This window comes from Dama dama, chromosome 9, assembly GCF_033118175.1.
Source record: "Dama dama isolate Ldn47 chromosome 9, ASM3311817v1, whole genome shotgun sequence".
NCBI classification, from domain to species: Eukaryota; Metazoa; Chordata; class Mammalia; order Artiodactyla; family Cervidae; genus Dama; species Dama dama.
The window spans coordinates 25,868,975-25,895,916 of NC_083689.1; the positions used below are offsets into that span (position 1 = coordinate 25,868,975).

The 26,942-nt window shown below is 53.4% G+C and overlaps 1 protein-coding gene across 8 annotated transcripts in view; it reads left to right on the plus strand.

The window, feature by feature from the left end:
- ACSL6 (acyl-CoA synthetase long chain family member 6) overlaps positions 1-26,942 on the plus strand; it is a 64,325-nt gene that overhangs the window by 7,620 nt on the left and 29,763 nt on the right. For 2 of the 8 annotated variants that reach the window (XM_061150822.1, XM_061150826.1), the window contains exons 1-10: positions 887-998; positions 10,238-10,458; positions 13,241-13,355; positions 13,992-14,056; positions 14,335-14,436; positions 14,954-15,053; positions 15,651-15,829; positions 16,786-16,818; positions 18,076-18,127; positions 25,873-25,946. In XM_061150822.1, coding sequence (XP_061006805.1) covers positions 947-998; positions 10,238-10,458; positions 13,241-13,355; positions 13,992-14,056; positions 14,335-14,436; positions 14,954-15,053; positions 15,651-15,829; positions 16,786-16,818; positions 18,076-18,127; positions 25,873-25,946 — 993 coding nt within the window. In that variant the 5' untranslated portion in view covers positions 887-946. Of the gene's footprint in view, positions 1-883; positions 999-10,237; positions 10,459-13,240; positions 13,356-13,991; positions 14,057-14,334; positions 14,437-14,953; positions 15,054-15,650; positions 15,830-16,785; positions 16,819-18,075; positions 18,128-25,872; positions 25,947-26,942 lie in introns of those variants that run through there. The other 6 variants (XM_061150824.1, XM_061150825.1, XM_061150828.1 and 3 more) reach the window with 5 other exon arrangements.

Sequence of the window (26,942 nt, forward strand, 5' to 3'; positions counted from 1 at the left end):
CAACTCTATGAGAATTACCAAAGTTCCAGATACCAAAAAGTTGCTTCCTGAGGCCCAGTCATGACTATTTCTGAGAAGGACATAACAGCCAGAGCCTCAGAATGGGCCGATCCTGTTTCTTGGCCCCGCCTTCCCCGACCTGACGCAGTGATTTTCTAAGCAGCCACAGGGGCCTTCAGCTGCCCCTGGAGAGCTGGGGGATTCAGTGAGAATCCAGGTGATGACTCTTCAGTGGGTCAGTGTGAACAACGTCTGTCAGCCTCCCTGGGCCAGCCGGGACCTGGTTTAGCTTTGGTCTGAAAGAGATTTTTGTTTTCTGGTGAGAACAGCCCCAGTCTGGCCAAGTGCCGGAGGCAGCGGTAGGAATACAAACCCTTTCATGTGACAGACCCGAGTATAGAGGTGCAGGCCTGCCAGCAGCAGGCCCTCCCCTGCCACGGCTCCTCCGGAGGCAGTCATTTGCATAGTCCCCCATTCATCCTGGCCTTGAAAAGGAGGCCTGAGTTCTCAGCCCTCCCTGACCAGCGGTGGGCTGGGCTGCCTTAACTCTGTGGACGCCACCAGCTCTCCCCAGCCAACAGCAGGTCTTGGTGACTAGAGGGCAGTGGAAGGCAGAGGCCTCTGCATGGCCCTGAGTCACTCCAGAGGGGATGATTCAGGAGGTGGCAGGGTCCCACTGACCAGCACAGACTTTCTGCTGAACTGAGCGAGACTCAGATTTGTTTCTCCTTGTGCCGTTCTCAAGAGGAACTTGGTCAAAGAATGAGGAAGCCAGAAGATTAAGCTGTTTATCAGAGTCCCAGAAAACTTTAACCAAAAGCAGAACTCCCTTTTCTCTGCTCATTGTCATTCCTGTGAAATAAACCGTGACCCCGGAAAGGGTGGGTATAGGAGCCTTGTTGGCTCCTGGCCGTGGTAGTGGTCCCTCTGGCTGGAATCTGGACGCATGGCTTGCCTGGGACACTCTGGCATCCTCAAACCCCGCGGTGCTAGGTCAGGTGAGCTGGTGGGCACCATCAGCCTGTGGCTGATGTACAAAGCACGGGGTGATGTATAGCACAGATCATAGTCTTTTTCTCTCAGCAGCCACGTGCCGTCTTCTCAGCCTCAATGCCTCCTTCCTAGGAGTCCCTGCACATTACAGGCCTCTTTCTGGGACTCTGTTGCCTTCTCAGAACTCTCCTTCCCACCTTGCTCCTGATCTCTTGCTCCCTGTCCCTGACTGAGGATGTGTTTTAGGTTGTGTCTTGTGACTCTCACCCCAAGCAGGATGTCTCCAAGCTGCTCCTGAGTAACAAGTGGGCAAGCGAGTCCATTGCTCTCTTGCTCCCCTCACCTCAGTGACCCCAACCACCTCTTAACAGGACCCTCAACCCACCTACGAGGAACTTCCCCGTAGCTGGAGGGAGTCACATCCTTCCTGTCCCACCTGTAACCCTGGCCACCGGTGGTTGAGCTCTGAGAGCAGGACAGCGTGGCCCTGCCAGGAGCAGCCCACGTTCTCTTTCTGAGCTTGAACCTGTAGGGTTTGCCGTGTGTCCTCACTTGGGACCAGTGACGAAATGGATCACTGCTCCCAAGGCCAGGGCTCTGGTAGCCCTAACCTGGACGGGCAGGGCAGGGCGGGGAAAGGATCATGTTGCAGCCACGGGACTTGGCTCCCTGCGCGGTGGGGCCTGGCCAGGGTGTATCCTCTGCCTGTGTAGCACTCATGGCCCTTGCCATTTTCCCTGTCTGCCACCCCCGGAATTGGTGTGGAAGGAAGGACAGTGAGGCCCAAGGCTCACGCACCCTGTCAGTCCTAGTCATTGTCCCCTGGAAATACTGCTAAAGGGAACATTGCCATTGTCTTAACTTCTGCTGCTCCTTCTCATTCTGAGAATTTTTGTCCAGTCTGATTCCTGGTAAGGACAACTTTTATCTCAGAGCTCGTAAAAGACACTGTGTTTCTCTTTGCTCCTTTGCGCTCAAGGCTATTTGTATTTTTAAATGTCTGATTAAGTATTGTTTGAGCCTGGCTTCCCGGCGTGGCTGTCAGGAATGCGGGCCCATGTTCCCTGACCAGGGCTTAGGGTGAGTGATATTCCTGAGAGGTACTGGGCTGAGGATGGGGAGCAGAAGGTGATACGGGCCACCTCCAAGGGAACTGCTGAAGGGAAGCCTGTCCAAGGTGGGTTCAGGCTATTGAGACAGGGGCCTTGCGCAGCGGTTGGGCACAGCCAGCCTTTAATTAGGCCTTTCTACGTCAGGAGTCTGAGTTAAACCTTCAGAACTACACTCAGGCTCCTCAGGGAGGTTTGGCAGGTGAGCTACTCTGTAACCCAGCAACCCTGAATCCTGGGCCTGTCTCTTGTGGGGGAACGTGCAGTGGGCCTCACCTAGCAATTCCCAGCTCGGGGAGGCCCTCTGCCCTGCGTCTGCCCCAATCCTCTGTGGTCCTGTGAGTCTAATTAAAGCCCAGGAGGAAGGCGGCCCTTCTCTCAGCACAGAGCTCGAATGCCTGTGTGGACGGGGAGGGTGCCGGGCTGAGGGAGAGTTGTGTCTTCCTCTCAACAGACCGGGCCACCCAGGTGGGATGGTGATGTTTGTGCTTCTCAACCTGGTGCCTGGGCCACGTGCTTTCTGGGGCAACATTGCTGGGCTGGGACTCCCCGCCTCTGGCACCCTGTGTGGTTTTCTGTCAGCCAGGACCTGAGTTACAGCCACTGAATTTTCTGCCCCAGAAGCTACCCTGAGAAGCATTGAAGGAGGCTTTCACCTTAAAGATATCTCTGAAAATGTGCCTAGATAAGTAAGAGTCCCGCCTAGAAAGAAGAGGAAAGGGCTTTGGGCTGCTGAGGGTGGGTCCTCAGGCATTTGTGCATTTTCGAGCTCCCTCCAGGTGGGGTTGCCAGAGGCTGGGGCCTGGGAGCCCAAACAGGCTTGTGCCAGGTTCCAGGTAAGGGCTGCTGAGGCAGGAAGCTCTCCACACAGCCCGCCCCCAACGGTGGGGCTAGCAGGGGAAGCCGAATCAGCTCCAGGGAAGGTGTTGCAAGGCCCGCAGGCTCTAGAGTTTCCAGGCAGGCTGAGCGCAGAGCTCTCAAGAGGGAGCTCAGAGTGCTGTGCCGCGACCTGAGGAGGTGGACGGTGCTGGGAAGGCCCTGTTCTGGAAGATTCGGAAGAGTGTGAGTGGGGCTTGAGGGTGGTGCGGTGGGTCCTCTGGGCCAGACCTGCCTTTTACTCTCCAGCAGTGGCCCCTGTGTGCCTGCTCTGTGCCCTGTCACATCCTGTCTTGGGAAGGAAGAGTGAAAAAAGGCTGTAGCTGATCCCCACCCCCACTCCTTCCCCGGTGAAGAAAACTTGCAGGATTGAGGCCCTGCACATCCTGGGACCTCACTGTCCCAGGCTGCCTGCCAGAGGTGTTGAGGGAGTTTCGGGGCTCAGCTTTGGTTTCAGCGGGCCAAGGTGTGGATTCTGGCTCCAGGGTGGCCACCCCCTGCCCTCCTCCGCCCCGCCTCCCCTACCAGCAAAGTGGGAAAGCATCTCAGGGCAGGCCTTGAGAAGGGGCTGGTGTGCTCCTGTGCTGGGGGAAGCTCAACCATTATCTTTTACCTGCCAATACTGGTATTTGGTCTGGAGTGTCCCCACTGCCCAGAATGTCTCTAAGCAAAGGTTTTTTCTGGGACTGTGCCTGATCTCTTTCCTCTCCCCTAAGTAGACTGGGTGTGACCTGGTGGGGGTAGAGGCAGCCCCTGGAAGGAGCTGGAGGAGATTCCTGGGCGACGGTGCAGGCTTCCCTCTGCCAGATCTGGCATCCCCTCCCCCACTTCCACTGCTTCCCACCACCCCCACCGCTCATGCTGCCTGCAGGTCCCCAGCCCACGGCTGAGGGCCTGGCCACAGATAGATGTGTAAGAAGACTTTGTCCTTAAGCAACCCTTCTGACAAACCACTCTCTAGAACTGAAGACAGGGTGGAGGTGGGGAGAAGCAGAGGGGTATAATCTGAGGCTCTTTGCAACCTGGCAGAGTAGGGGTTAAGGCTGGGTTGCTTGCCTCTGAGCTGATCTGAGCCAGTGCTCCCCTGCGTGCAGATTGGAGGTGGGGAGCAGCGGGGGCCTTGAGGGGCCATCAGCTCCCCATAGCAGTGTTCTGCACCCCGTCCCCTACCAGACCCACTGCCACAGCTGCTGGGGAGCCTCTGCCACCACTCCTAGAGTTCGCACCATCAGCTGGCTTCTCAGAGCAGGCATTTGTTGCCATCAGCTGTCCCCAGGAGGACAGACTTGGGGCAGGGCCTTCACCACTTTTGGGTTTTGATCAAGATGTGGTAAGTGCTCCCCAAGCCCCACATACCCTTTATAAAGGGAGAGTGGTACTGGTGGGACCAGCTCACTGCCTCCCCACTGCCAGGAGCCTGTTGGAAAGGTAGGGTGTGAAGGCATGTCATTCTGCAGGTTGTCTTCGAGCCCTTTTAGCTGGCAGAGATAGAGTAATTGCTTGAGCTAACTTCTGTCTATTGAATATTTTCCTTTCGGTGCACCTGGCGCTATATTCTCTGTCCACAAGATTTTTTGAGATGAGGCACAGGGGTTAAGTGACTTGTCTGAGGTCATACAGCCATCAGTATGAGTCAGGACTTGGACCCAGTCAATCCAGCACCAGAAGTCTCCTATGGGCCTTTTCCCTGGCTTGTTTGCAGGAGCTCTGGACCCTGGGAGTTTAATTCTATTTCAGAGCCCTTCACTGGGAGTTAAGGAGGTGCTTTAATGATCTGCTGGCTTGCCTTGTGTGCCCCCATTTCTGAAGCCATCAGAGGTTTGCACAAACCCATTGCACGGACCTCCCCCCCCACCCCCCTGCCTCCAGGCAGATACAGAGGGAAGCCAATGTGTTTCTAAGGGGAAGGAAGAATCTGAGGATCATGGAGGGTCTCAGTACCAGGGTGCTGACTTCGAAGTTTTGTCCTCAGGTAGGAGGGAGCCAGGTAAAGTTTTTGAGCAGTGGTCACTATTTGGTCATGGTTGTGTATCAGGAACATAACTCTGGTGTCAGTGTAAACACTGCACAGAGTAGGGTGGCCTGTGGGGAGACTGGTGTGGGAGTCTGGACTGCACTTGGTGATGGCTGGACCAGACCAGGCCGGGGGAGGGGGAGGGGTAGCAGGGTGGAAAGGAGTGGTCAGATTTGGGAGATGTTTAGGAAGTAGTCCGGACAGAGCCATCTTGCCAGATCATGGAAGTCTAGAGTGCTGGGGTGGGCTTAGGAAGCTGGACCAGCAGAGGGCTCTTGGAGTGGAGCCATGGGTTTGGGGGCCATCTGCACTGGAAATGGTCCCTGGGGCTCTGCCTCTACCACCTTGAAGTCAGAGTGCTTCCAACCAGGGTCCCCTTCCTCCTGCTCTTTTTCCTGGGTTTTAACAGCTGTGCCTGTCACTTCCCACCATCCATGGGGGTGAAGAGGGGCCTGGTGCCACCACTTGGTATTCTGAACTGGAGAAGGAGGCATAGCATATGCTGAAGGAGAGGAGGCTAGTTGATGCTGAGGGCTGGGAACCCTTGCCAGGTGAATATTTACAAACACAGCTGCTCTCTTGGCAACACCAGCACCCCAGCTGATTCCCTTAGCTGCTGTCCCCCTCCCCCACGCCCCCTACCCACGCCCAATGCTGCTGCAACCACGGTAGCCTCCAGGGGACAGGGAATGAGGCACCAATGGCTCAGACCCCAGGGACCCCCAAGCCCTACACCAGCTTGACAGAGAAGGAGCAGAAGTCAGAAGAGGCCAAGGCCATGTTAAGTAATGAGATGAGACCAGACTCCCAGGCCCCGCCTCAAGCCAAAAGCCGGGTGACACAGGCCAGCTCTGAGGTCCGTGTCCTTAGAGGACCTGAATTTGCAGCTCTCCCCTCCGGTGGGTCCCGATCTGAAGCATTCTCAGGGCATGTGAAAGCACCCCTGACTGTCTGAGGTCGGTGAGCCTGCAGGAATGACACCCTCTGGTCGCTGCCCAGCCAGGAAGGGCACAGGCCCAGCCTTCGCACTGTAGGACCTGTGGTCACTTGAGTTGCCTCCTTAGGGTGGGCCCCTGAGTAGGAGCTTGGGAAGGAGTGGATGGCCAAGCCCTTTTCCCACCACCCTCCAGTGTTCCAGGCAAGTGGGCCTCCTGGAAGGGAACCCAGCCGTGGGAAAATGGCAAGTTCATAATGTGAGGCCAAGAGGGAGCCCACCTATAGTGTGTGCTTGGTGAAGTGCAAGTGACTGGCATGGCTGGCTTGTCCCCTGCTTACAGGCTCTGGTAGTTATGTGCTGCCCCCTACCGACCCCCCGACCTGGGCTTGGACTCTTCTGACCAGGTCTGAAGCTGGTTTTCTGTGGGTTTGCATGCTAAGTCACTTCAGTTGTGTCCGACTGTTTGTGACTCTATGGACTTCAACCTATCAGGCTCCTCTGTCCATGGGATTCTCCAGGCAAGAATACTGGAGTGGGTTGCCATGCCCTCCTCCAGGGGATCTTCCCAACCCAGGGATTGAAGCCACATCTCTTACATCTGCCTGCCTTGGCAGGTGGATTCTTTACTGCCAGTGCCTCCTGGGAAGTCCTTTCTGTGGGTTTAGCACTGTCGCAAAGGAGAGCATGAGTTGTGGGTGTGGATGGTACAGTGTAGGCAAGAGTTGGGCTCGCAGTGCAATACAAGGCAGTGGTTTGAGAGGCTGTAGTCATCTGGGGCTCAGGTCCTGGCTCCCCTGCTCGCTTACTGCACCTGTGAATGGCAGGTAACTTCTTCGGTGGAGTCTCTGTGTCTCCACCTCATAAAGAGTCGAGGACCGAGCGGTGCAGTGTGGAGGCATGGACTCCCGGGTGTACCAACATTTCAGGGAGTTGACGCAGGTTCTATTCTTCCCTCTCCTGGGGTCTGTGGTGCTTTGGTGATGACTGAAAGCTCCACACATCCGGGAAACCAGCCTCAGACTTGTGGCCCTGAATCTCATGCAAGAGTTCATGGGCTCCAGACTTCATTTCCTGGGTATAATATTTAGTTTGCTACGTGCTCCATGGTCTCCCTCAGCTCCAGCCTTTGCATATTTGCTTCCCTTTGCTTGGGACACCTTTCCTCTTTATCCTTCAGTCTTGGCATCAGTGCTCCTTCCTGTAGGAAGTCTGCCCTGACTCTCTGGACCTGAGTTGGGCATCTTTTCTGGTGCCCTATGTCTGATCACAGCCCAAACTGCCCTCTCAGCACTGCCCATTCCCTTTTGGATCTCCCTGATGAGACTGCAGGCAGGCCCACATCTGGCTTGGCCCTGTGCCCAGCACTGAACTAGATCAGAGTGGGGCCATATGAGGGTCTGCTAGGTGAGTGGGTGGGTAGATGGGTAAGTGGATGGATGGCTTAGTCATTCTTTTCTGTGCTCTGTGACAGCCCCAGCATTGCAACCAGTGCCCACGTTTGGCTGCAGCCTGGGCCCTGCAAAGAGCTGCCAAGGGCCAGGGACTGGTGGTGGTAAGGCATGTGGTGTATGTTAGTGGCTTAGTCATGTCCGACTCTCTGCAACCCCATAGGCCGTAGCCCACCAGGCCCCTCCGTCCATGGTATTCTCCAGGCAAGAACACTGGAGCTAGTAAGGCATACTTCCAGGGTTTTCTCTGAAACTTTTGAGACTGTATAGTTGAGCCCCAGGGCTGGGCAGGGACTTCTTGAACCTTGGCTTCCCAGCCTATGGAGTCAGTTGAGTCTGCTGTAGGAAACATCATTCAGCTCTCAGAGCTCACCCAAGGAGCTAGTGGACATATCTAGATTTTCCACTATGTAGTGAGTCATTTTTTATCTGATGGGCCTGGTTGTAACTTAGTCTCTTATTTGCAGCTTAAGGAAGTAAATCTCCCAAGAAAGCCAACTGGCCTCCTGCCCAGGGTCCTCCCCAGAGCAATTTTCCTTAGTGGATTTACCTTGTTCCATAGCCTGTCCTCTGCTTTGCTGATGCAGAACCTTAATTTCACCAGTTTGCCAGCAGTCATTTGTTCCTGTGGGGTGGCCCCCAAAACTGATCCAACTCAAGCAGACTGCTGGTAAAACTGGATTTCTGGCTCAGGGACTCAGTGAGGATGCTATGGCTAGGTGGGGGCTCGCTTCTCTCACACAGACCCTGTGGGTGGTTGATGAGTGTAACCTGGGCTCACATAGCCTGCTGTGCCATCCGTAAAGCATAAACCCCTGTGGGCCTGCGTACCTGGTTTTGGACACCTGTGTCCAGTGTATTTCGGCCTGGGCTGAACAGCCTCCTTGTTCTGACAAGTATACTGCTAGCCATCTCTTTAGTCCCGTCATGCCTCTAGCTACACCACACCCAGGATGAGGAGCTTTACATGCCTGAGTGATACCGTCCCCATTTTAAAGATGGGGAAGGAGAGGTCCAGAGAAGTGAGGTGTGCTCAACCTAGCATAGCTCACAAGTGAAGGAGAAGGGGCTTGAACTCTGGAGCTTCGCCTGCTTCCTCTGCAGTGACTTTGCACAGCATTGACCTCATCTTTGGTATGGTGATGTTACAGTTCAGCACAGATGCCATTTATTGGAGTTTCAGCAGCTCTCTCCTCTCCTAGGGGTCAAGCATTTGCTATTTGGCTCATATCCTGTGGCTGCAGAGTAGCTGTTGCTGGCCTTTCTCATTCTTTCCCAAGAAGGGAAACAACAGTCTTGCACCCCAGAGACGGGGCTGAAGGGCCAGTGCATGGCAGCCCGGAGCCCATGCAGCCCTCACTGGGCTGGCAGACCCTTAGGTGTCATAGAGCACTCCTAGCTTTGGGCCCTCCAGGTGGGCAATGACACCAGGAAGGCCCCTGTGGGGGTAAAGTGTCCAACACCTGGCCCACCCTCGCTGCCTTCCTCAGGCCTGGGCAGAGTGCAGACCCCTGAGCCCAGCTAGCCCTGTGCATGTCTTGCCAGCACTACTTCACTTAGCAGCTAACAGGAGGACCTGGTAGCACTTGGGGGCTTCCCTTTTTAAACCAAATTAAGCCACCAGCGCTTGTCACAGAAAAGCCTCCACTGGCCACCCTAGGGCATCTTCCATGTGCTCTTAGGCCCACAGTGTCCACTTGGACTGCATGCTTTATCCCACCAGGGCACCCTGACCACCATATGCAGTGTCAGGAGGGATGCCTGTGGTCCGTAGCAGGGACCCAGCACATTGCTGAACCCCTTCTCTCTGAGCCTTCATTCCTTTTCCTTCCCAGCAGCTTAACTCTCGCTCCCCTGTGTTGCCTCCTTTTTCCTCTGAACATTAGCTGATGGGACCCCAGGGAGCACAGCTCAGGGCCATTGTTAATGGTGGGCCACCTCTTCCTCCCGCCGTTGGGTTCTTGGTCTGTGGTGGTGCGGAGCCGCGGTGCATGGTGGTCAGCAGTCCGGGGCTGGAGAGCCGTGTCCGCACCTCAGCCTGGCTGCTCTTGGGAGCGCCGCTGTTCCTCAGAAAGTTGGCCCCAGTATCACCTCTGCCCCTGGCAGGCCTTTGGCTATAACTTCTCTTCAAGGAGAGCCCCCCGGTGGGCCAGAATGTGGGCCTGAGGGCACTCCGCTGTGTGTCATGCACTGAACCCTCGCCTTCCGGTTCGCTCCCCTCGCCTTCCGGTTCGCTCCCCTCGCCTTCCGGTTCGCTCCCCTCACGTCTGTCAGGGCTGGTCTGTGGGCTCTGCCCCCTCGCCTTCTCTGTGTCCCTCAGGGTGAGAGCCGGGTGCTGGCAGCTTTGAGGTGGCGTGAAAGGCGTCTGCATCCCTTCACCCCCACTCATCCTGGGCACGGTGCCAGGCACATCTGCTGCCCCTCCATGCAGTCCACACCGCGGGAGCAAGGATAAGCAAGATGCTGTGACCACACGCGAGGCAGTACACCCAGGCGCTGGGGCTCCGGAGGCATTAACTCCAGAGCTGTCAGAGCACGCTCTAGCCCTGGGAGATACGGAAGCACATGTCAGGCGTGGCCCAGGGCCCGAGCGTATGTTTCTCAGGAGACCTGGGCCGGATGTCCGACTGTCTGGTATGGCTGCTAAGGGCTCTCTGGCCTATCACCGGGAAGGGTCCTTCCTGGCATCCAGCTCCTAGTATATGCTGTGCTGCTCCAGGAGACTGTACATCTCACCTCATTTAGGGCCCGGCCAGGATCAGTGTGTGGCTTCTGACTCAAGTGGGAGGAGAGGCCCCAGACCACCCCTCCCTTGCCTCCTGCCAGGCCTCCTCCCTCACCTGCCTCTCGTTCCCCGCAGAGTTCTTCCTCTCGCTTCTGGAGAAGATGCAGACTCAGGAGATCCTGAGGATGCTGCGGCTGCCTGAGCTGGGCGACTTGGGCCAGTTTTTCCGCAGCCTCTCGGCCACCACCCTCGTGAGTATGGGTGCGCTGGCTGCCATCCTTGCCTACTGGTTCACTCACCGACCGAAGGCCTTACAGCCACCGTGCAATCTCCTGATGCAGTCAGAGGAGGTGGAGGTGAGCAGCGTGTGAGCAACTGGGCTGTGGGAAGTAGTGGGCAGGGGACAGGCATCTTGAAGGTAGAACTCAAACTTGTGGCTTATTTGACCTCCGATGGCCCAGAGAATTTTGGTTTCTTCCCTGGGCAGCCAGCCAGGAAGCTCTGAAGCGGCCCTGGACAGGCTCTCCTACCAGATACTCCTTCTGCCTCTCCCAGTAGCTGAAACCTGGCCAGAGACTGACCTTGGCCCTTGCCCTGGGCCTCTGGTTTGCCTGCTTCTTGGGGAGGGGGCCTTGGCTTATGGTTGCCTCAGTAGGAGCCCTATGCATGTTCTCAAGGGGGTGCTGGGTAAATTTGCTCCCAGATTCTCCCTGTGCCCAATCCTGGTCTGGAGCTGGGACCCAGAGGGGCCCGACTGCAGGGCCCTGCCCTTCCAGAGCCCACAACTCACAGGCAGAGCCACTGAGGGAAAAAGGGACAGCAGCCCAGCCTGGACAAGGGGTTCCAGGCTCAGTCTAGAAGGACCTGTAAGATTTGTTTCTTAAGTTTATGGAATTTATTTAAAACTTTGAAAGTAAAAGTGTTAGTCACTCAGTCGTATTTGACTCATTGCGACTCCATGGACTGTAGCCCTGCAGGCTCCTCTGTCCTTGGGATTCTCCAGGCAAGAATACTGGAGTGGGTTGCCAGGCCCTCCTCCAGAGGATCTTCTTTTAGTTATTTTGAATAGTTAGTGTATTCACACAGTTCAAAAGCAACCAAAGGACATAGACTGATAAGCTTCCACCTTTTCCCTCTTGCCTCCCAGTTCTCTTCCCCTGAGAATTGTGTTAGCTGTTGTCCACAAGCAAACGTATAGATATCTGCCCATGTTTTAAAATGATAACACACCACACACACCATGCAGCACCTTGCTTTTGCTCTTGACGGTATATCTTGTAGGTACTGATCATAAGCATGACAGAGTTTTGCCTGGTAGGAGAGGGCACAGGCTGAGATAGGAGTGGGACCTTTAGAGCAGTTTTCCAGAAAATGCTCTGGAAATGTGTGCAGAGGTGCAGGTGTGTGACAGCGACCTGGTGGTTTTGGGAAGTGGAGATTCACGTGGTGTGGCTGGAAGGTGGAGAAGGGCTGTGGGTATATAACTTTGTTGCCTGTGGTGACCAGCAGCTCTGGATTCACAGGCCAGCCATACCTCTTCCTAGCCTTATGGTCCTTGGCAGTTTTTTTTTTTTTTAAATAAACTCTCTGAGCCTCAGTTTCCTCATGTGTCAAGTGGGCAATAAAAAGAGAACCTGCCTCCTAAAACTATGGTAAGGATTTGGTGAGATGATGCAGAGGAAGCACTAAGATGAATTAACTCACCAGGAAAGGCCAGCAAGGACAAAGCCCCATGAACTGGAGAGGGACTCTCAGAGTGGACAGCCTGGATCTATTTGGGGTTTTAAGTAGCAGGAGAGACAGGGCCATTTTTGCTGTGACTTTGCAGAGGCCATGTGTGGGGAGGCACCTGGCGCTTCTGGGCTAGAGGTGACAGTGATCTGTATGCAGTCAGGTTGAGGGCCAGAGAGTGAGTCCCTTGTGGGTCTGGCGGGGAGTACAGGACATGGGCACAGCTAAGGCCTCTCTTCCTGGGAGGGTGGTGCCCTCCCTTGCCTCATCATCCAGGAGTGCAGGAATCCGGAGCGACTGTAGTGAAGGAGGCGAGGAGAGAGTGGTAGGAGGTGAGATGAGAGAGGTAAGAGAGATCCAGATCATAGAGGGCCTGGTAGCATTTACTCTGTGTGCTACATGGTAGGAAACGATTCAGATCATTTCTCTTACTGACTTAAAATCCTTCCCAGCTCTCCATTGCCCTCCACCTGAAGCTCAAGCTCCTTGCCTTGACCTGCTGCCTCTCTGGACCCCTCCATTTACCACTTGGAGCGGCATGAGTTGCCTCCAGCCCCCAGGTGCCCTCCTGCCCCGAGTGTTTGCACTCGTTTCCTCTGGTGAGACTGCCAGTCCTTGTTCCTCATTCTGCCCAGTAAACCCCTTCGTATCCTTTAAAACCCAGCTCAGCAGCCACGCTCTGACACACCAGTCCATGCGAGCCCCTTCTATTCCTGGCACACAGTCTCTTGCTTGGGAACCTGAGGAGAGGGGTGGCATGAAGAAGGGGAAGAGGCAGGAGAAGCCCAGCTCCTTTCCTAACCCCAGCGCATGTGGCGTTTGCTACCTTCCCACTCAATTCACCGAAGGTCCGGGCTGTTCCCTTCACAGCCTTCTAGGCCTCTTTTCCTGGGAAAGTACCTTCAGCGGGTTCTCAAACTAATCACACTGTTATGTGAGTGATGGATGGCAGCCGTGATTCTTAACCTTCATGCATAGCAGCAACACCTTGGCAGGTTGATCCTGATGCTTGACTGCAGCCAGCACCCACCACTCTTGCATGAGTGAACCATGGGTGTGTCTGCACAGTAACTAAAGATTATGGGCAGTTAGTGTATGCTGACCTGTGTGGGTGCTGTGTGTGCATGTGTAGGAGACCGCTATACTGGACCCATGGGCGTGAGCTGCCTGTTTGAGTGTGAATGTGTACAGGTCCAGTGTGTACAAGCCATGTGCCCATGAACGTGTGTAGAGGTTGTGTGTGTCCAGCTCAGGTGTGTGTAGGCCATGTGTGTGAGTGTGCAGAGAGCGTGTCCCAGTTCCAGCCACGTGGCCCACGTGTGCATCCACACTCTGCACTGCCCGGTGCCCTCTCCTGACGCTCCCGCCTGCCTCAGCCAGGCTCTCTGTTCTGTGCTTGGCTCGTAGGACAGTGGTGGGGCCCGGCGGTCCGTAATAGGGGACAGCCCACAGCTGCTCAGCCACTACTATGACGACGCCAGGACCATGTACGAGGTGTTCCGCCGTGGGCTTAGGATCTCAGGTGAGAGGGGCCATGGGGGTATGGAAGGGTCCCGGCAGGGGTTGAGAAGGTGCAAGGGTGGGAGTGAGTAAGCATGGTTCCAGGGGTATGGCAGGTGAGTCATGCCCAGGGTCAGAGGAGAGAAGCCATTGTTAGCCTTCCTGCCACCCGGTCACACAAGTAACTGCTAATGCGGCCAGCGGCTGACCTCAGCTTTTGTCCAGCCCTGGAACCGCTGACCTTAAGCTGTCTCTTAGCGCATACTCCCTATCTTCCATTGGCAGCCCCTGGTGAGCCTTGAACTACCAGGCTACTGGCTGGCATGGTTCTGAACCCAACTTCCAGGATGTCTGGGTGAAGGGAGTTGTCACAGAGAGGCAAAGTGCTACCTCTGCCCAGTGGCTCCTGGGTCTCCGTGTCCTCCTGGGGCTGCATCACACAGGTCATGGGGGGAACTAACTGGCACTGTGTCATCTCCCATTCCTGGGCCTCCCTGATCTCCCTGGGGAGATGCCATGCCTGTGTACTTTCGGCCTTCTTGCACTTCAGGAGGTTTAGACAGGCAGGTGGGGAGCAGTTCACTTGGCCCGTGGACCGCCTCCCGGGGCAGGAGGTTCATCCGGGTATCTGCTGAGTGGTCTGCTTATCTCTCTGCAGGGAATGGACCCTGTCTTGGCTTCAGGAATCCTAAGCAGCCTTATCAGTGGCTGTCCTACCAGGAGGTGAGTAACAGAAGACAGCCCCCACCCTGTCTACCCACACAGACCTGGCGCTTGGAGCGAGGTGGGAGGGTGGGTTGGGGCCACCCTGGAGGGTCTTGGTTACTTTTTCCTTGCCTGGCCTGTCTGTCAAACTCCTGATAGCAGCCTTTCAAGACTTCCAGCACACCTGGGTAGGGAGTTGGGGAGCTCCCTCAGACTATAGAAATCCCACCTGCGCCTCTCCCTTCCCTGCTTAAGAACCCTTGCTTTCCCATCACCGCTCTGTTGTCTGTGTGCAGGTGGCTGACAGGGCTGAATTTCTAGGGTCTGGACTTCTCCAGCACAACTGTAAACCATGCACCGATCAGTTTATCGGCGTTTTTGCACAAAATCGACCAGAGGTGAGCATCAGCCTTAACTGGTTTTAGAGGCATCAGTGGAATACAGGATTGGGTACCATGGATCAGCCCAGCTCCCACTGTCTGAAGGGTCTGGGACAAGAGGAAAAATGGAGATCCTTCATCCATGCCATCTCTCACTCCCTTGGCCATTGCCCCTAATCAAGGGTGGACATTTCAGCCAAGCTCCATGCGCACCCCACCCAGCTGCACAAACAGTGACTCCCTGAGCTGTGGGAGAGGAAGGACCTGGGGAAGAGGCCCATACACACCCCGGAGGTGGGTTTGGGGTAATTTGGAGTCCCGTGATTCCCTGGAGCAGGCGTGGACTAGCAGGCTGTGGGTGAGCAGGCACAGCCCATTAGCCGCATGGGTCCCTTGCTTGTGCACAGGCCCAGAACAGAGCATTCTCGTCACAGGGCCCCACGCAAGGACCCTGGTTGCCTGGGCCTAAGGGCAGTGCAGCCCTGCAGCTATCTGCTCTGTGCTCCCCCGTCCCCCACCCTGATTCTCTCCACAGTGGATCATCGCAGAGCTTGCCTGTTATACATACTCTATGGTGGTGGTCCCTCTATATGACACCCTGGGCCCTGGGGCAGTCCGCTACATCATCAACACAGGTGAGCCCAGCTGCCCCCTCCTGTCCCTGGTGGCCAGCCCCACTTCCCCTTCCCAGCCTTCAGCTTATGCTGATTGTCTGACACTAGTAAATACTTTGCTGCCATTCTCAGAGAACACTAGGGGCTTCTATTTTTGGCCCTTGAATTGGCTTACTGAGTCCCCAGTTGGACTTTACCTGAAGGCTCTTTCCACATGGTAGGGCTGCCAAGAAGGAGCTTCCACACAAGCCCCCCACATAGGCTGCCAACCCTCTGAGATCACTTCAGCTTAAGGCAGGTGTTGGGGGTGTGATCAGTATCTTAGACCAGGTGGCTGAACCTGGAGAAAAAAGAATGTTTGGAATCTATCCCAGGGAATCTCTTGAGGGTAGATTCCAAGCATTCATAAGAGATTTCCTGGTCTTCTGCCCTTGGCTCCATCCGGGCTTTGGGCAGTTTTCTTCTGGACACCTGTCCCATGTGACCTGTCATACGTGTTCATTTACACAGAAACTTGTCTTGTGGCAAACACAGTCCATGGTTCTACAACCTGGCATGTGCTGCCCGCGGTCACAGCCTCTGCCCACACAGCCTGACTCTCCCTGACAACCCCTACAGCTGACATCAGCACTGTGGTCGTGGATAAACCTCAGAAAGCTGTGGTTCTCCTGGAGCACGTGGAGAGGAAGGAGACGCCAGGGCTCAAGCTGATCATCCTCATGGAGCCATTCGAGGAGGCCCTGAAAGACAGAGGGCAAGAGTGCGGGGTGGTCATTAAGTCCATGCAGGATGTGGAGGTGAGGGTCTGCTTCTGGGCTGTTTCCTGGGCCACAGCTAGTTGGCCCCTGAGCCAGAGCTGCTGGTTATCTGCCCATCTTACGACCCTGGGATGGATGTCTGAGGCCATCAGGATATTTCATGTGCCGGGGTTCAAACAGGGGAGGCTTCACAGGGGCTGGTGGTGGGTAGTAGAGTTGGTCCCCACAGGCATCCTCTTTGATATGGGCTCAGCTGGTTGGCACAGCTAATGACCCAGGCACCAGTAGGCGATGGTAGTGCCAGCTTGCCCCAGAGCCACTCCCACAGCCTCTGGAGCCTCCTCATTTCTGAGGAGAAATAATGCTCACGGCTAGCCTGTCTGAGCCGGAGGACTGTAGTAAACTGGAGTCCTGAAGAGGTTCTTGTAGATGTCTCCCAGGCCACCAGCAGCCAACAGAGCTGGTTTCCTTTGCATGGCCTCCCCAGAGACATTGGGCTGGTGGCAGCCTGTGACCTGCCGGAGTGACACAGGGCATCCTCCAGGGCCTCGGGCCTTACTCAGTAGCAGCTGACCGCCACTGTGTCCTAGACCCGCGGGCCTTCCAGTTCTCCACCTGTTTCCCTGTGTGCTGTTGAATTCCTGTGCCCTGCCATGGTTCTAGGGGCCACACCTAAGCTGGCAGCCCCAATCTGCCCCTCCAGCCCTGACCACTTAGCACGAGGCCCAGGCCACCTAGCCACTCCGTCTTGATGTACCGTGGACCCCTCAGGCCATCTCCCCATTGCGCATGTATACAGTGCTTAGCCTCTCCCTGGGCTGCAGATCCCTATCTGTGATGTCGGGTGGCCAGTGCCTGGGCGTGTATCTTTGAATTCCCTGGATTGGGAATCTTGGACTCTGAGCTTGGTGCAGGATCGAGGCATACTGTGTTTATTTATCTTTTTTTTTAATTAGAACTTTTGAGTATTTAAAACCAATGTTTTCCTCTTTCAGGACTGTGGCCAGCAGAATCACTGCGATCCTGTGGTAAGCTCATTTTCCAGCAGGTCTTGATTGAGCAAAATGGTGCCCAGGGCACATCCTTACAGACCTTCCTCACCACGCACAAGGCTTGGTAGAGAGGCCAGAGTAGCACCCCTGTGTTAATAAGCAGCTGAGGAAATGTCCCCTTGGGTGCTGAGGACTTCTGTGAGTGAGGGTCCAGAGAGGGACCTGGAACAGAAGTCAGATGTTTGGGAGGGAGGAAAAAGGGCAGCCAATCCCTTGGGTCTCCAGTAACTTTTTCTTTGGGAGACCTGATGTTTTCCCTTTCAATGTAGTGAACTCTCCAGAGGATCCCTACCCTCTGGGAGGGGCCACTTAGGGACTTTGAGCTTTCTAACCAGGCCTCTTACCTCCAGCCCCCTCTGCAGCTCAGCTCTTCCCACTCACTTCACCACCCTGTGAGCCTTCTCATGCACAGGCAGCAGCAGGTTACATCCCTCTTCCCAGGGCCCTTACCGTCCCAGTAGCCCCTGATGTGTTCCTACCTCCACACACTGTGCCACCCACCACCCCCAACCCCAGCCTTAGAGAACTCCTTTCTGACCCAGCAGCATGCCCTGTCTCTTGCACCTCTGTCTGTGCCCAGGCTGGTTTCCTCTCCAGAATGCCCACTGTCACATCTCTGGAGAGATGTGGCTTGTCCTTCAGTCTCAACTCCTGTCACCTCTTCTGGGAAGGCGTCTTCTACATGCAAGTGGTCATGGTGGGCTCCTCCTGGTGACCCCAGGACTACATGCACAGGGCAAGGGCCAGATGCAGAGCAATTTTACTGACACAGTGGGCAGCTCAGTTCTGGGCTCCATGTTCTGTTCCCAAGCCTAAACCCAGACATTTGGGGGAAAAGTGGGAAGAAAGGAGGAAATGGGTCACATTGCCTAGAAAGGTGAGATCTTTGACAAAGGCCTGTGTGTGGCCACTGCAGCGCAATCCCACTAGAATTCAACTCAGGCACAAGTCGGGGAGGTGGCAGGAGCAAGTGTGAGGTGGGTGAGACAGATCTGTGTCCTTGCCTGGTTAGGTGTCCTTGGCTTTCCCTCCTCTTTCCTGGGGACTTGCCTGCTCACCTTTCCGATGAGAGCATGCAGGGCCACACACGTGTGCCAGCACATGCCTGCACCTCACACCAGGCACACACACATGGGGTGGGGCAGGTCGTGCACAGAGAGGCTGGCCGGGGAAGGGGTCCAGGCTGGCCACCCCGACTGGGTCTCTGACACACTCCTCTTCTCACCTCTGTAGCCCCCGAAACCCAGTGACCTCTCCATTGTGTGTTTCACGAGCGGCACAACAGGTAAGTGAGGCTTCTAGCTCACCAGCCAGGGCCAGCTGCTCCTTCCCTGGCACCCTGGACAGGGTGACCGAGGGCTCTCTGGCACCCTCTGGGGGGCGCGCTGTGCCTCGTCCTGCACCTGGCTCTAGACGCTGGCTCCTCCCTGCTGCTCCCAGCGGCCAACACGAGGCAGCACGGGGCGGCTGGACGGTGTGGACTAGGAGGACTAGGGTGGGGGCTGTCTAAGGGGTACCAGCAGCCAGTGGATACAAAAGCCTTGTGCCCTCTTCTCCCCCCAGCCCTGCCCAGTGCTCTTCTCACTGCTGCCTCTCTGCCTCACCTGATAACTCGGGAATGGGCAGGAAGTTTCTAGCCTCTTCCCCAGACCTAGGGCTGGCCCACTTTGTTGATATTTCTTGATGGGCAGTCAACTCGGGCTCCCCATGCCTTCTCTAGATGCAGCCTCTAGGGCATTTGGCAGATCCTTGATCAGTCCCACAGGCAGGACTATCCTTGTGGGTGGAGCATGATAAGTATGACTTTATTGCATCAAAATGGGTTTTTTGCCATTAACTCATGTGGATTTGGGGGTTTCCCCCATGCCTCCGTGGTAAAGTATCCACCTGCAATGCAGGAGACCCGGCTTCAATCCCTCGGTTGGGAAGATCCTCTGGAGGAGGGCACAGCAACCCATTCCAGTATTCTTTACTGGAGAATCCCCTGGACAGAGGAGCCTGGCGGGCTACAGTCCGTAGGGTCACAAAGAGTCAGACATGACTGAAATGACATAGCCAACCCACGCACGCAAGTGGGTGTGAGAATTTCCACCTTACTGCTAAACCCTGTCCTCTGCTCCCCAGGAACTGACATCCAGAGCCAACCCAGAATTTTAAAATATGCCCTTCAGATTTATGTTGCTTTTTATTAAAGAGTTTCACAGTGTGAAATTTTGATAACCTGTCCCTCCACCCTGGGTTTGGGAGCAGGTCACTACTCTGGCCTTTAACTTTGGATCCTTGCTGTTCAAGAGTGTCCTTGGGCTTCGAAGCACAGAATCACTTAGTCACAACTATGTGACTAAGTCACTTAGTCACAAAAATGAGTCACTTAGTCACAACTGCTGCCCCCTTGTCTCTGGAAAAGAACTTCATGATGCAGAAACGTGCTGTTGCCTAGCTGTGAAGGACAGGCCTGGTGTCCAGGGCTTTTTCAGACCATGGAATCGCAACTGGAAGCTGAGCCATCCTGCCCAAGCTCTACATGGAGGAAACAGAGTACATGGAGCCTAGAAAACAAGTCTTGATTTGGTGCCCAAAGCTCCCACTCCAGAGTTGCAGCAGGTGCCAAGAGTGGAGCTGGGGGAGGGAGCAGGCCCCTTACCTGGTGTCCCCCGACCTGGTCGCACACTCGGACTTCGGTGACATCAGCCTGAGCCTGTGTTGTGTCTCTAACGGCTGTCCTCCTGTCCGGCACACCACAGCTGAGGAGACAGCTTCCCTTCCACGATAAGTGTCCTGGCCTTGGCTTCGTCAAGAACCATGTTGTTCTTTCAGTGAGGAAAGATGGAAAATACTGTCTGAACCTGACATTTGAAATCATGATTCTAGTGGAATCATTCTGGGAAGATTTTTCTCTTGGTGTGTGATGGAAACATCTATGGAGATTCCCAGAATAAGCCAGTGCTTTGGAGCCACTAGTCAGGCCAAGAAGGCCCTGGAGGAGGTGAAAGCTTGAGGTTTGTCTGCACTCAGGGATGGCTAATGGGTGGGTGTGTGGTTGGTTGTTCACTTCAGACTAAGTATTAGCTGGATGAAATCGAACTGCTTTTCCCAAATGAAAGATACTCTTTTATACTCTGTGGGTATAACGTTATACTCTGTGGGTATAACGTAGCCTAATCTGGGGACTTGGGCCCCATGAATGATAGTGCAGATGTATCCTTATGGGTTCATGTACACTGTCTTCCCAGAGAAGAAAATACAGTGGTCTTTTAAAACATGTCCTTTTTAGTCTGTGGGTTTTTAGCAGTCCTTTTCTGATGTATATGGATTCATTCATTCAGCTCAGTTACCACTTTACATCAGACCTGGTGTTAGAGGCCAAGGACACAGGGATGGAGGAGACACGGCCCTGCCCTCATGAGCTCACGGCTTATGTCCTGAGGCTGTTCTCTGCCTTGAGGGCCTGCATCCCAGGGTGCGTGGAATGCTAGGCCACCCAGAGGTCAGCACAGCAGGATGGAAACAACTCCAGGTCTAAGCAGAGTCTTGAAGGACTGGTGGCTGGAGGAGAAGAGGGGGATGGACATTCTCAGCGGAGGGAATAGCATGTGCAGAGAGGACCAGCAGCAAGAAAGAAAATGTTTCTGCAAGGAAGAGTTGACTGAGGAAAAGAGGGGTCTGGTTGCAGGGGCAGGGAACCCCGACAGGAGAGGAGTGATGGGGGTCACAGTTCCAAATGAAAGCTGTGCAGAAGCAGCCCAAGAGGCCAGAGGAGGATAGAAGCTGTCAGCATTGTCAGGTGGCTAAGCTGTGCCCACGGGATGCTGCCGCAAGAATACCTGCTGATGCTCGTGTGGTGGGGGTGGCGCTGGGCGCAGAAGCTGATGGTGATGGACTGAGGAGTGGGTGGGAGAGGAGGATGCCAGTTCAACAAGTGTGGACAATTCTTTCAAGAGCCGTGGCTGTGTCACCAAAAGGCATGCTCCATAATGTTCCTAGCAACGCAACTTGAGACGTTGAAATCTGGAAACAATTTAAAATGCCTGTCAGCAATAGAATGGTGTATCTACACATAGGAAGTCATAACTCAAGTGAAAGAAAAAAAAAAGACACAAAATAGTGTAGTATTTCTTTTATAGTAAATGACAAAGCACAGTAAAGTATTCTTTGGTTTCAGAAGTCAAGGATTGTGGTTGCCTTCTGGGATTCTGCTGCTGTGGAAAGCTGGTGATGTTCTGTTTCTTGATCTGGGTACCAGTTGGCTGGATAACTTGTACCCAGATAAGTAGTACCTGGATAATTTTTTTCACTTTCAGTAGAAAAAGATCTACTGAACTATGTATGTATTTGGGCACTTTATGTATGTTATACTGGAACAGAGAGTTTATTTTTTTTTAGAGAAAGATCAGCTGTGAAGGGATGACAGAGAACAGAGTGGCAGCTGGTGGAAGCCATGGGGTTGAGGGAAGGTAGAGTTTTTGTTGTTTTCCTAGAAATACCTGAAAGTGTTTTGAATAGTTGGGAGAGACCCACCGGAGACAAAAAAGGGAAGTTAGTTCAGTGGAGCAAAGTCCCCAAAGCTCTGCTTCGGGTCAGGGGAGAGAGCAGGCTTCTAAGTCCTGTAGAGAGATACCTACCTGGGGGGATGAAAGGAGGAAGAAAGGCTTCTGGGAGGCCAGGAGGATGGGAGACCTCCTCCGTGGAGGAGTCAGGGTCCTGCCTGAGGGTGAGATGTGTCGTGAGTGGACCAGAGTCTAAGGGGGCGCCATGTGAGTTTCTGTGAGGAACACACCTCTCTTGGGCTGGAGACCGTGAGCCTCTGGGGTCACACTGTGGGAGGAGTGGAAACGGTGGGCAGCTGGATTGACCTGGTGGGGTTACCTGAGTGGGGTCCTCCAGGGGACGCCTGGGGACTGAAGGACTTGGCGGGAGAGTGGCTGGAGTGAGGGACCCTGAAGTCCAGCTTGGGAGGGAGGGGAGGCTGGGGAGCACTGTGTGTCTGGAGTCACAGGAAAGGGTCTCAGCATGCCAGGTTAGCTCTTAGTGGTGGCAGCAGGGCTGGGAGGCTGAGGAGGAGGTGGAGGCCCCGGAACTGGAGTATCCCCTCAGCTGAGGATGCCCAGGGAAGCCTGTCGTTTAACCTAGTGTATTAAGTGCCCATCGGCCCTACAGCTGTGCCTGCTCAGGGGTGGGCTCTCTGGGCAAAGGCTCACCTTGACTTATGCTTTTTGCACCATCCCATTCACGATCTATGTGACCACAGGCCTAAGATTACCTCATGGCACTTGTGCTGTGCAGCTTTAGGGGAGTTTCTTAAGCTCTGTTAAGCCTCAGTTTCCTTGTGTAGGAAATGAATACATCTGATACCTATAGCATAGACTTGTTCCAAGAAATAACTGAGCTACCATTTATGAAATGCCTAGCACAGTGCCCACATTGGTGCTCAGTAATTGGCCTGCTGTTACAGTTATTATTTGTATTCCTGCTAGTCCTCGAGTCTGACGTTTTAAAAAAAATCGGTGGATATGGGGTTGATGAAGTTAAGACTCAATTCTTAAAAAGATTTGGGAACCTTCAGCAGGGAGATGAACGCTCTTATCTGCATTTTACAACTTCTAAAGCACTTCCGTCACTGGTGTCTTTCGTAACCCACCTTTGTGAGAAAGCAGAAAAAAAGAGCCAGAGGAACTCCCAGTCCTTCTCCCATCCATTCCTAGAGGAGAGACTGTGAGCTCAGCTTCACCCCACAGCTGCCCCATCTCAGGACCAACATCCATCCAGGGCAGATCTTCACCCAGTGAAATGCCCTTCTGCTCACCAGCCATGGGTGGCCCACCCAGGAGCACTGGCTAAAGCCAAAATGCTGTTCGCAGAATCTGAAACTCAGAGAGTTTTCTTCCTTCAGCAGCTGGAGAGAAAATGAAGTGCAAGGATGGCGAGTTTATAAGTAGAAGATGGGAAATGGGCCACAGGTCTCATTCTGCCAAGATGTGAGGGCCTGGGTAGCCCCCATTGTCACTGATGTTGCACCAGGAAAGGAGAGAACCAGAGGACGTGATTTTGCAACTTTGATTGCACATAGGTCTAGCTGGGAATGCTTAGCCTGTTCCTCCATGTGAGCAAGTTGGAAACATTTCCATATCATGTTTAAAACAAATGCTACCGGGGGTGTGTCCTTGTCCTGAATCAGAGAAGCAAGCAGAGCCTTTTCAAAGGCTCACCTCTCACCTCCCAACTCAGACCTTGGAGTCTTCTCCCAGGATTTGTTGTCAGTGTTTGCCTCTCCTTTATCCTCTGGGGCTACATCCAGAGAGGACTTGAGGAAATAATTGGAGCATTTCTTGGAATATTTAAAAGTTCTGCAACTCACTAGAAGTTTGTAAAATTTCATTTATATCTACAAGAAAACATTTGTTTCTTAAAGCTGTAAGCTTTTATTATCATGTTGAAGAGGAAAGGGGCATGTCCAACTAAGCAGAATTGAATAACTGCTACCATTGTGTGTATTCTGGCCTGCAAAGAATGGAGGCTTTAGACGTTTTTCATCAATGAAGACAAATTTCTCTTGAAATTCTCAAACTCTCCACTGAGGTTATATTAGATGTGAGCAAGTTACTCAGTCTAGCAGGTCTAAAGCTGTGTAGCATAGTACCATGTTTTGTGACAATTCTGATTTCATACTTGGTATTTTGGGGGTGTTCCTTAGAAAAAGTCCAGAATTTGGGAATCCACCAGTGAAAATTTCTAGATGATACTCTCAGAATAGTTTGTGGGTCCAGGGACTCTTCTGGGATTTGTGTATAGGAGACAATTCAGGGAAATTTCTCAATAAGGGCCTGGGTTTGAGGAAAGATGGTGGGATGAAAGAAAGAGAAGCAGTAAAACAAAGTGCATGGGTCTTATTTTCAAAAGGAGGGTATTTTAACAGCTACCTATTAGAAAATAATTTTTTTTCAATCCTGTAACTTTCTATGTCCCCAAAATCACCTCTGTGATTTGCAAGATGGATGTAGGTGCCCGATCACATGTTAAAACACACCACATCTTGGTCAGACAGAGGTGATGCCATTATTGACAAACAGGTCACCAATAGGGTGAGCCTCACAGAGTCTAATTATGACAGCAACTTTATTTTTGTCTCCATCTGTTCTTTTACAATTGCTTGGTGGGGATAGCTCTTTGTCTGCCCCTGGATAAAACTTAGGCATCCATGCCTTTTCTGGTCCCTCTCAGGTGAGTCCCATGGGCATTGTAAGTCACAAACTCAATCTTAGTTCAGAATTACAAGTGTCGGTCCAAAATATGAATGTGTCCACTTCATTGAGACTTCCCTACCCAGGCCAGGGCTGGCTGCAGGCTGGGTGGGGAAGGTATGAGATCACGCCTTCGTCCCTGGTGGTCCTCCCCCTCCTCCACTGGCTGGTGAAGGTTTCTGCCCTCTCCCCCCAGATGGAAGTAGGGAGGGAGAATGACTTTGGGTAGATGTTTACAATTGCGTCTGTTGTCTCATGGACACTTTTAGGAGGTCTGTGGAAGCAGGCAGTGCCCTCCTTAGGTTGTCTGCTCCCGCTTCACATCCGCTTCGGTCTCTGGTGTATACTTTACCGCCCTCTCTGATCTGAGGGCGGGTACTGGCCTTCAGGTAAGAGTCCTTTTTAAGACACCATTCCCACCACCACCTGATGTTCCTTCTGTAGACTCTGTGTTCAGTTTCTGGGATTTATTATTTGATTTTCAGCCACAGCCTTCTTCACCTTTCTTATTGGGAACCCCGAGCTGTAGAGAACATGATTGTGCTTTTCAAATAGTCTCATTAGGGCCTGAGTTAGCTTGGGTTTCAGATTGGAGTTGGGAGAGAGGACCCGTCATTCCTTCCCTTTTGATGAGCTGTAGGACTCAACAGCTCTCCGAAGAAATCCTCACAAATTCTCCCTCATTCATTTATAGTCTCTCTCTCTCTTATTGAAGTGAAATTCGCATAGCATAAAATTAACCTTTTTAAAGTGAACAGTTCAGTGGCATTTACTGCAATACTCTCTTAACCTCAACTCAGCCCTTTTATTACCTCTTTTTTGGGTGAGGGTTGCAAAGTTAACAATTTGGCTTATTTGGTATTTTGGGGGTAAGTTCTGCACATGGTCTGACCCCTCACTTTTGGAGTTTAACAGATCATGTATCTCCTGCCTCAGTGGAAACTTGTAATTTAATATCTTTTGTACCTGGCTAGGTCCTCAGAACTTAGATAAAGCCCCATTTTACAGGTTAGGAAACTGAGAAAGGGAAAACAACCTGCCAGTGTTGTGCTGGCAGTGAGAGGCAAGGCCAGGATTCGAGCCTGGTCAGGTCTGTCCAGGAGCACCAGCAGTGTGTGTCTGCCCTGACAGGACGTGGTAACCAGTGGCCTCCCTCCACAGCCTGCTGTGTCTTCTGTCCCCACCTGGCCTCTGGGCCGTCCTAGCAGCCCCGGGCTTCCTCAGGTGCAGCAGTGGAAGGTCGTGTCAAGACAGTCCAAGAACATCCATGTCCCAGCTCTGCCAGTGAGAAGGTGGGAGGGCTCTCCCAGCAGTCTGGGCCTCCGGCCTGGCCTGGGCTGGGGCCTTGCCAGGTGTCAGTTACAGCGAGGAAGTCCTCTGCCAGCACAGTTGGCAGCTGGAGCCTGGGACAGCACTGGCCTAGAGAGCAGCATGGGTTACTGGGGATATGCCTAAGGAGACTGGGGGCCAAGAGCCTGTGCTCCCTCAGGAAGGCAGAGGGAAGGCACAGGCCAGCCCGTCAGGCCTCGAGGCACCCCACCTGTGCAGCTGCGTCACCTGCCTCCTGTGGGATCAAGCAGCTGGGAGCCTCAAGGTGGGTGAGCTTCAGGTGTCTGCAAAATGATGGTCCTTCACAGCATTCATCTGCGTGGGACTCTGATGGTGGCTGTGGACCAAGGCCAGAGGTTTGCGTGGACAGCGCTGGGTGTCTGGGGCTGACGACTCAGGTGCTTTTCTCAAGGAGTGGCCAATGAGCTTCCAACTAATTTTCCTTCTTACTCTCTCCTTTCAGGGAACCCAAAAGGTGCGATGCTCACCCATGGGAACGTGGTGGCTGATTTCTCAGGCTTTCTGAAAGTGACAGAGGTGAATAAAGTAGATTTTCTAATGCAGGTTTACTCTCAAGGTCACCCTCAAGCCCTCAGAGGCTTTTTTTGTGCTTTCTTTCTTTTTCCCCTGATATAATCTAGGCTGCCTTTCCCAGGCAGGAGCTTCTGTTTTCATTAGAGCAATCCCACTTTCACAGATACTTTGAACCACAAACACTGAAATGATCCATACCTGGTAAATATTCAGTTGATTTCTAATAGTGCTGAGATCCCAGAAAGAAAAAACATGGAAAACTGTTTTCCATTTTTAACTTCAAAAATTGAGATACCTGTGGTTTAATGTATACCTTTATCTAAAAAGTCATCCTTGGTAACTTCTTTTTCCAAGTAAGTCAGGGTTTAATTCAATCATTTTGTGTTTAAGGACTACTAGAGTCTGAGAAACAACGGCAACTGCTAATTTATAAGGCTGTACTAAAAAAGGTAAATCTAAAATCAAAAAAGCTTGATATCTTGGCCTGACAAAAGCATGTTAGCATTTTTAACCAGCTAAGAGGGAAGGACCTTTTACCACAAGTGGTGAGTATCTGAATGTCCTACAGTTTCCTTAAGGAGGAAGGGACATACCTTTTCATATAAATTAAACTTTTTCTCCACTGTAGAGAAAACCACCATCCATATTTATGCCAGATGGCATTATGGAGCATATGCCCAAATAGTAGGAAAGTTCCTGCATCTTGGTGGGAAACTGAGAGATCGTTGGTAGCTGAGCCCAGGCCAGGAGCCATGAGCAAGTTTCCCAGGGCTTGTCCAGACTTGTCTGGAAGCCAGCTCAGGAGACTGAGGACCTCTGAAAAGGGGCAGAGAGCAGGGAAGTCAGCCCAGGAGAACTCGTCCCTGAGCAGAGCCCCTTGACCAGGGCAGCTCCTGTCCCTGAGGTCAGACCTGGCCCAGAGAGGGGGATCCCGCTCTGGCACCCCCTGTGAGGCCCTGTTCTCAGGTGTGGCTTGTGAGGCCTGGCTCCATCCGCCAC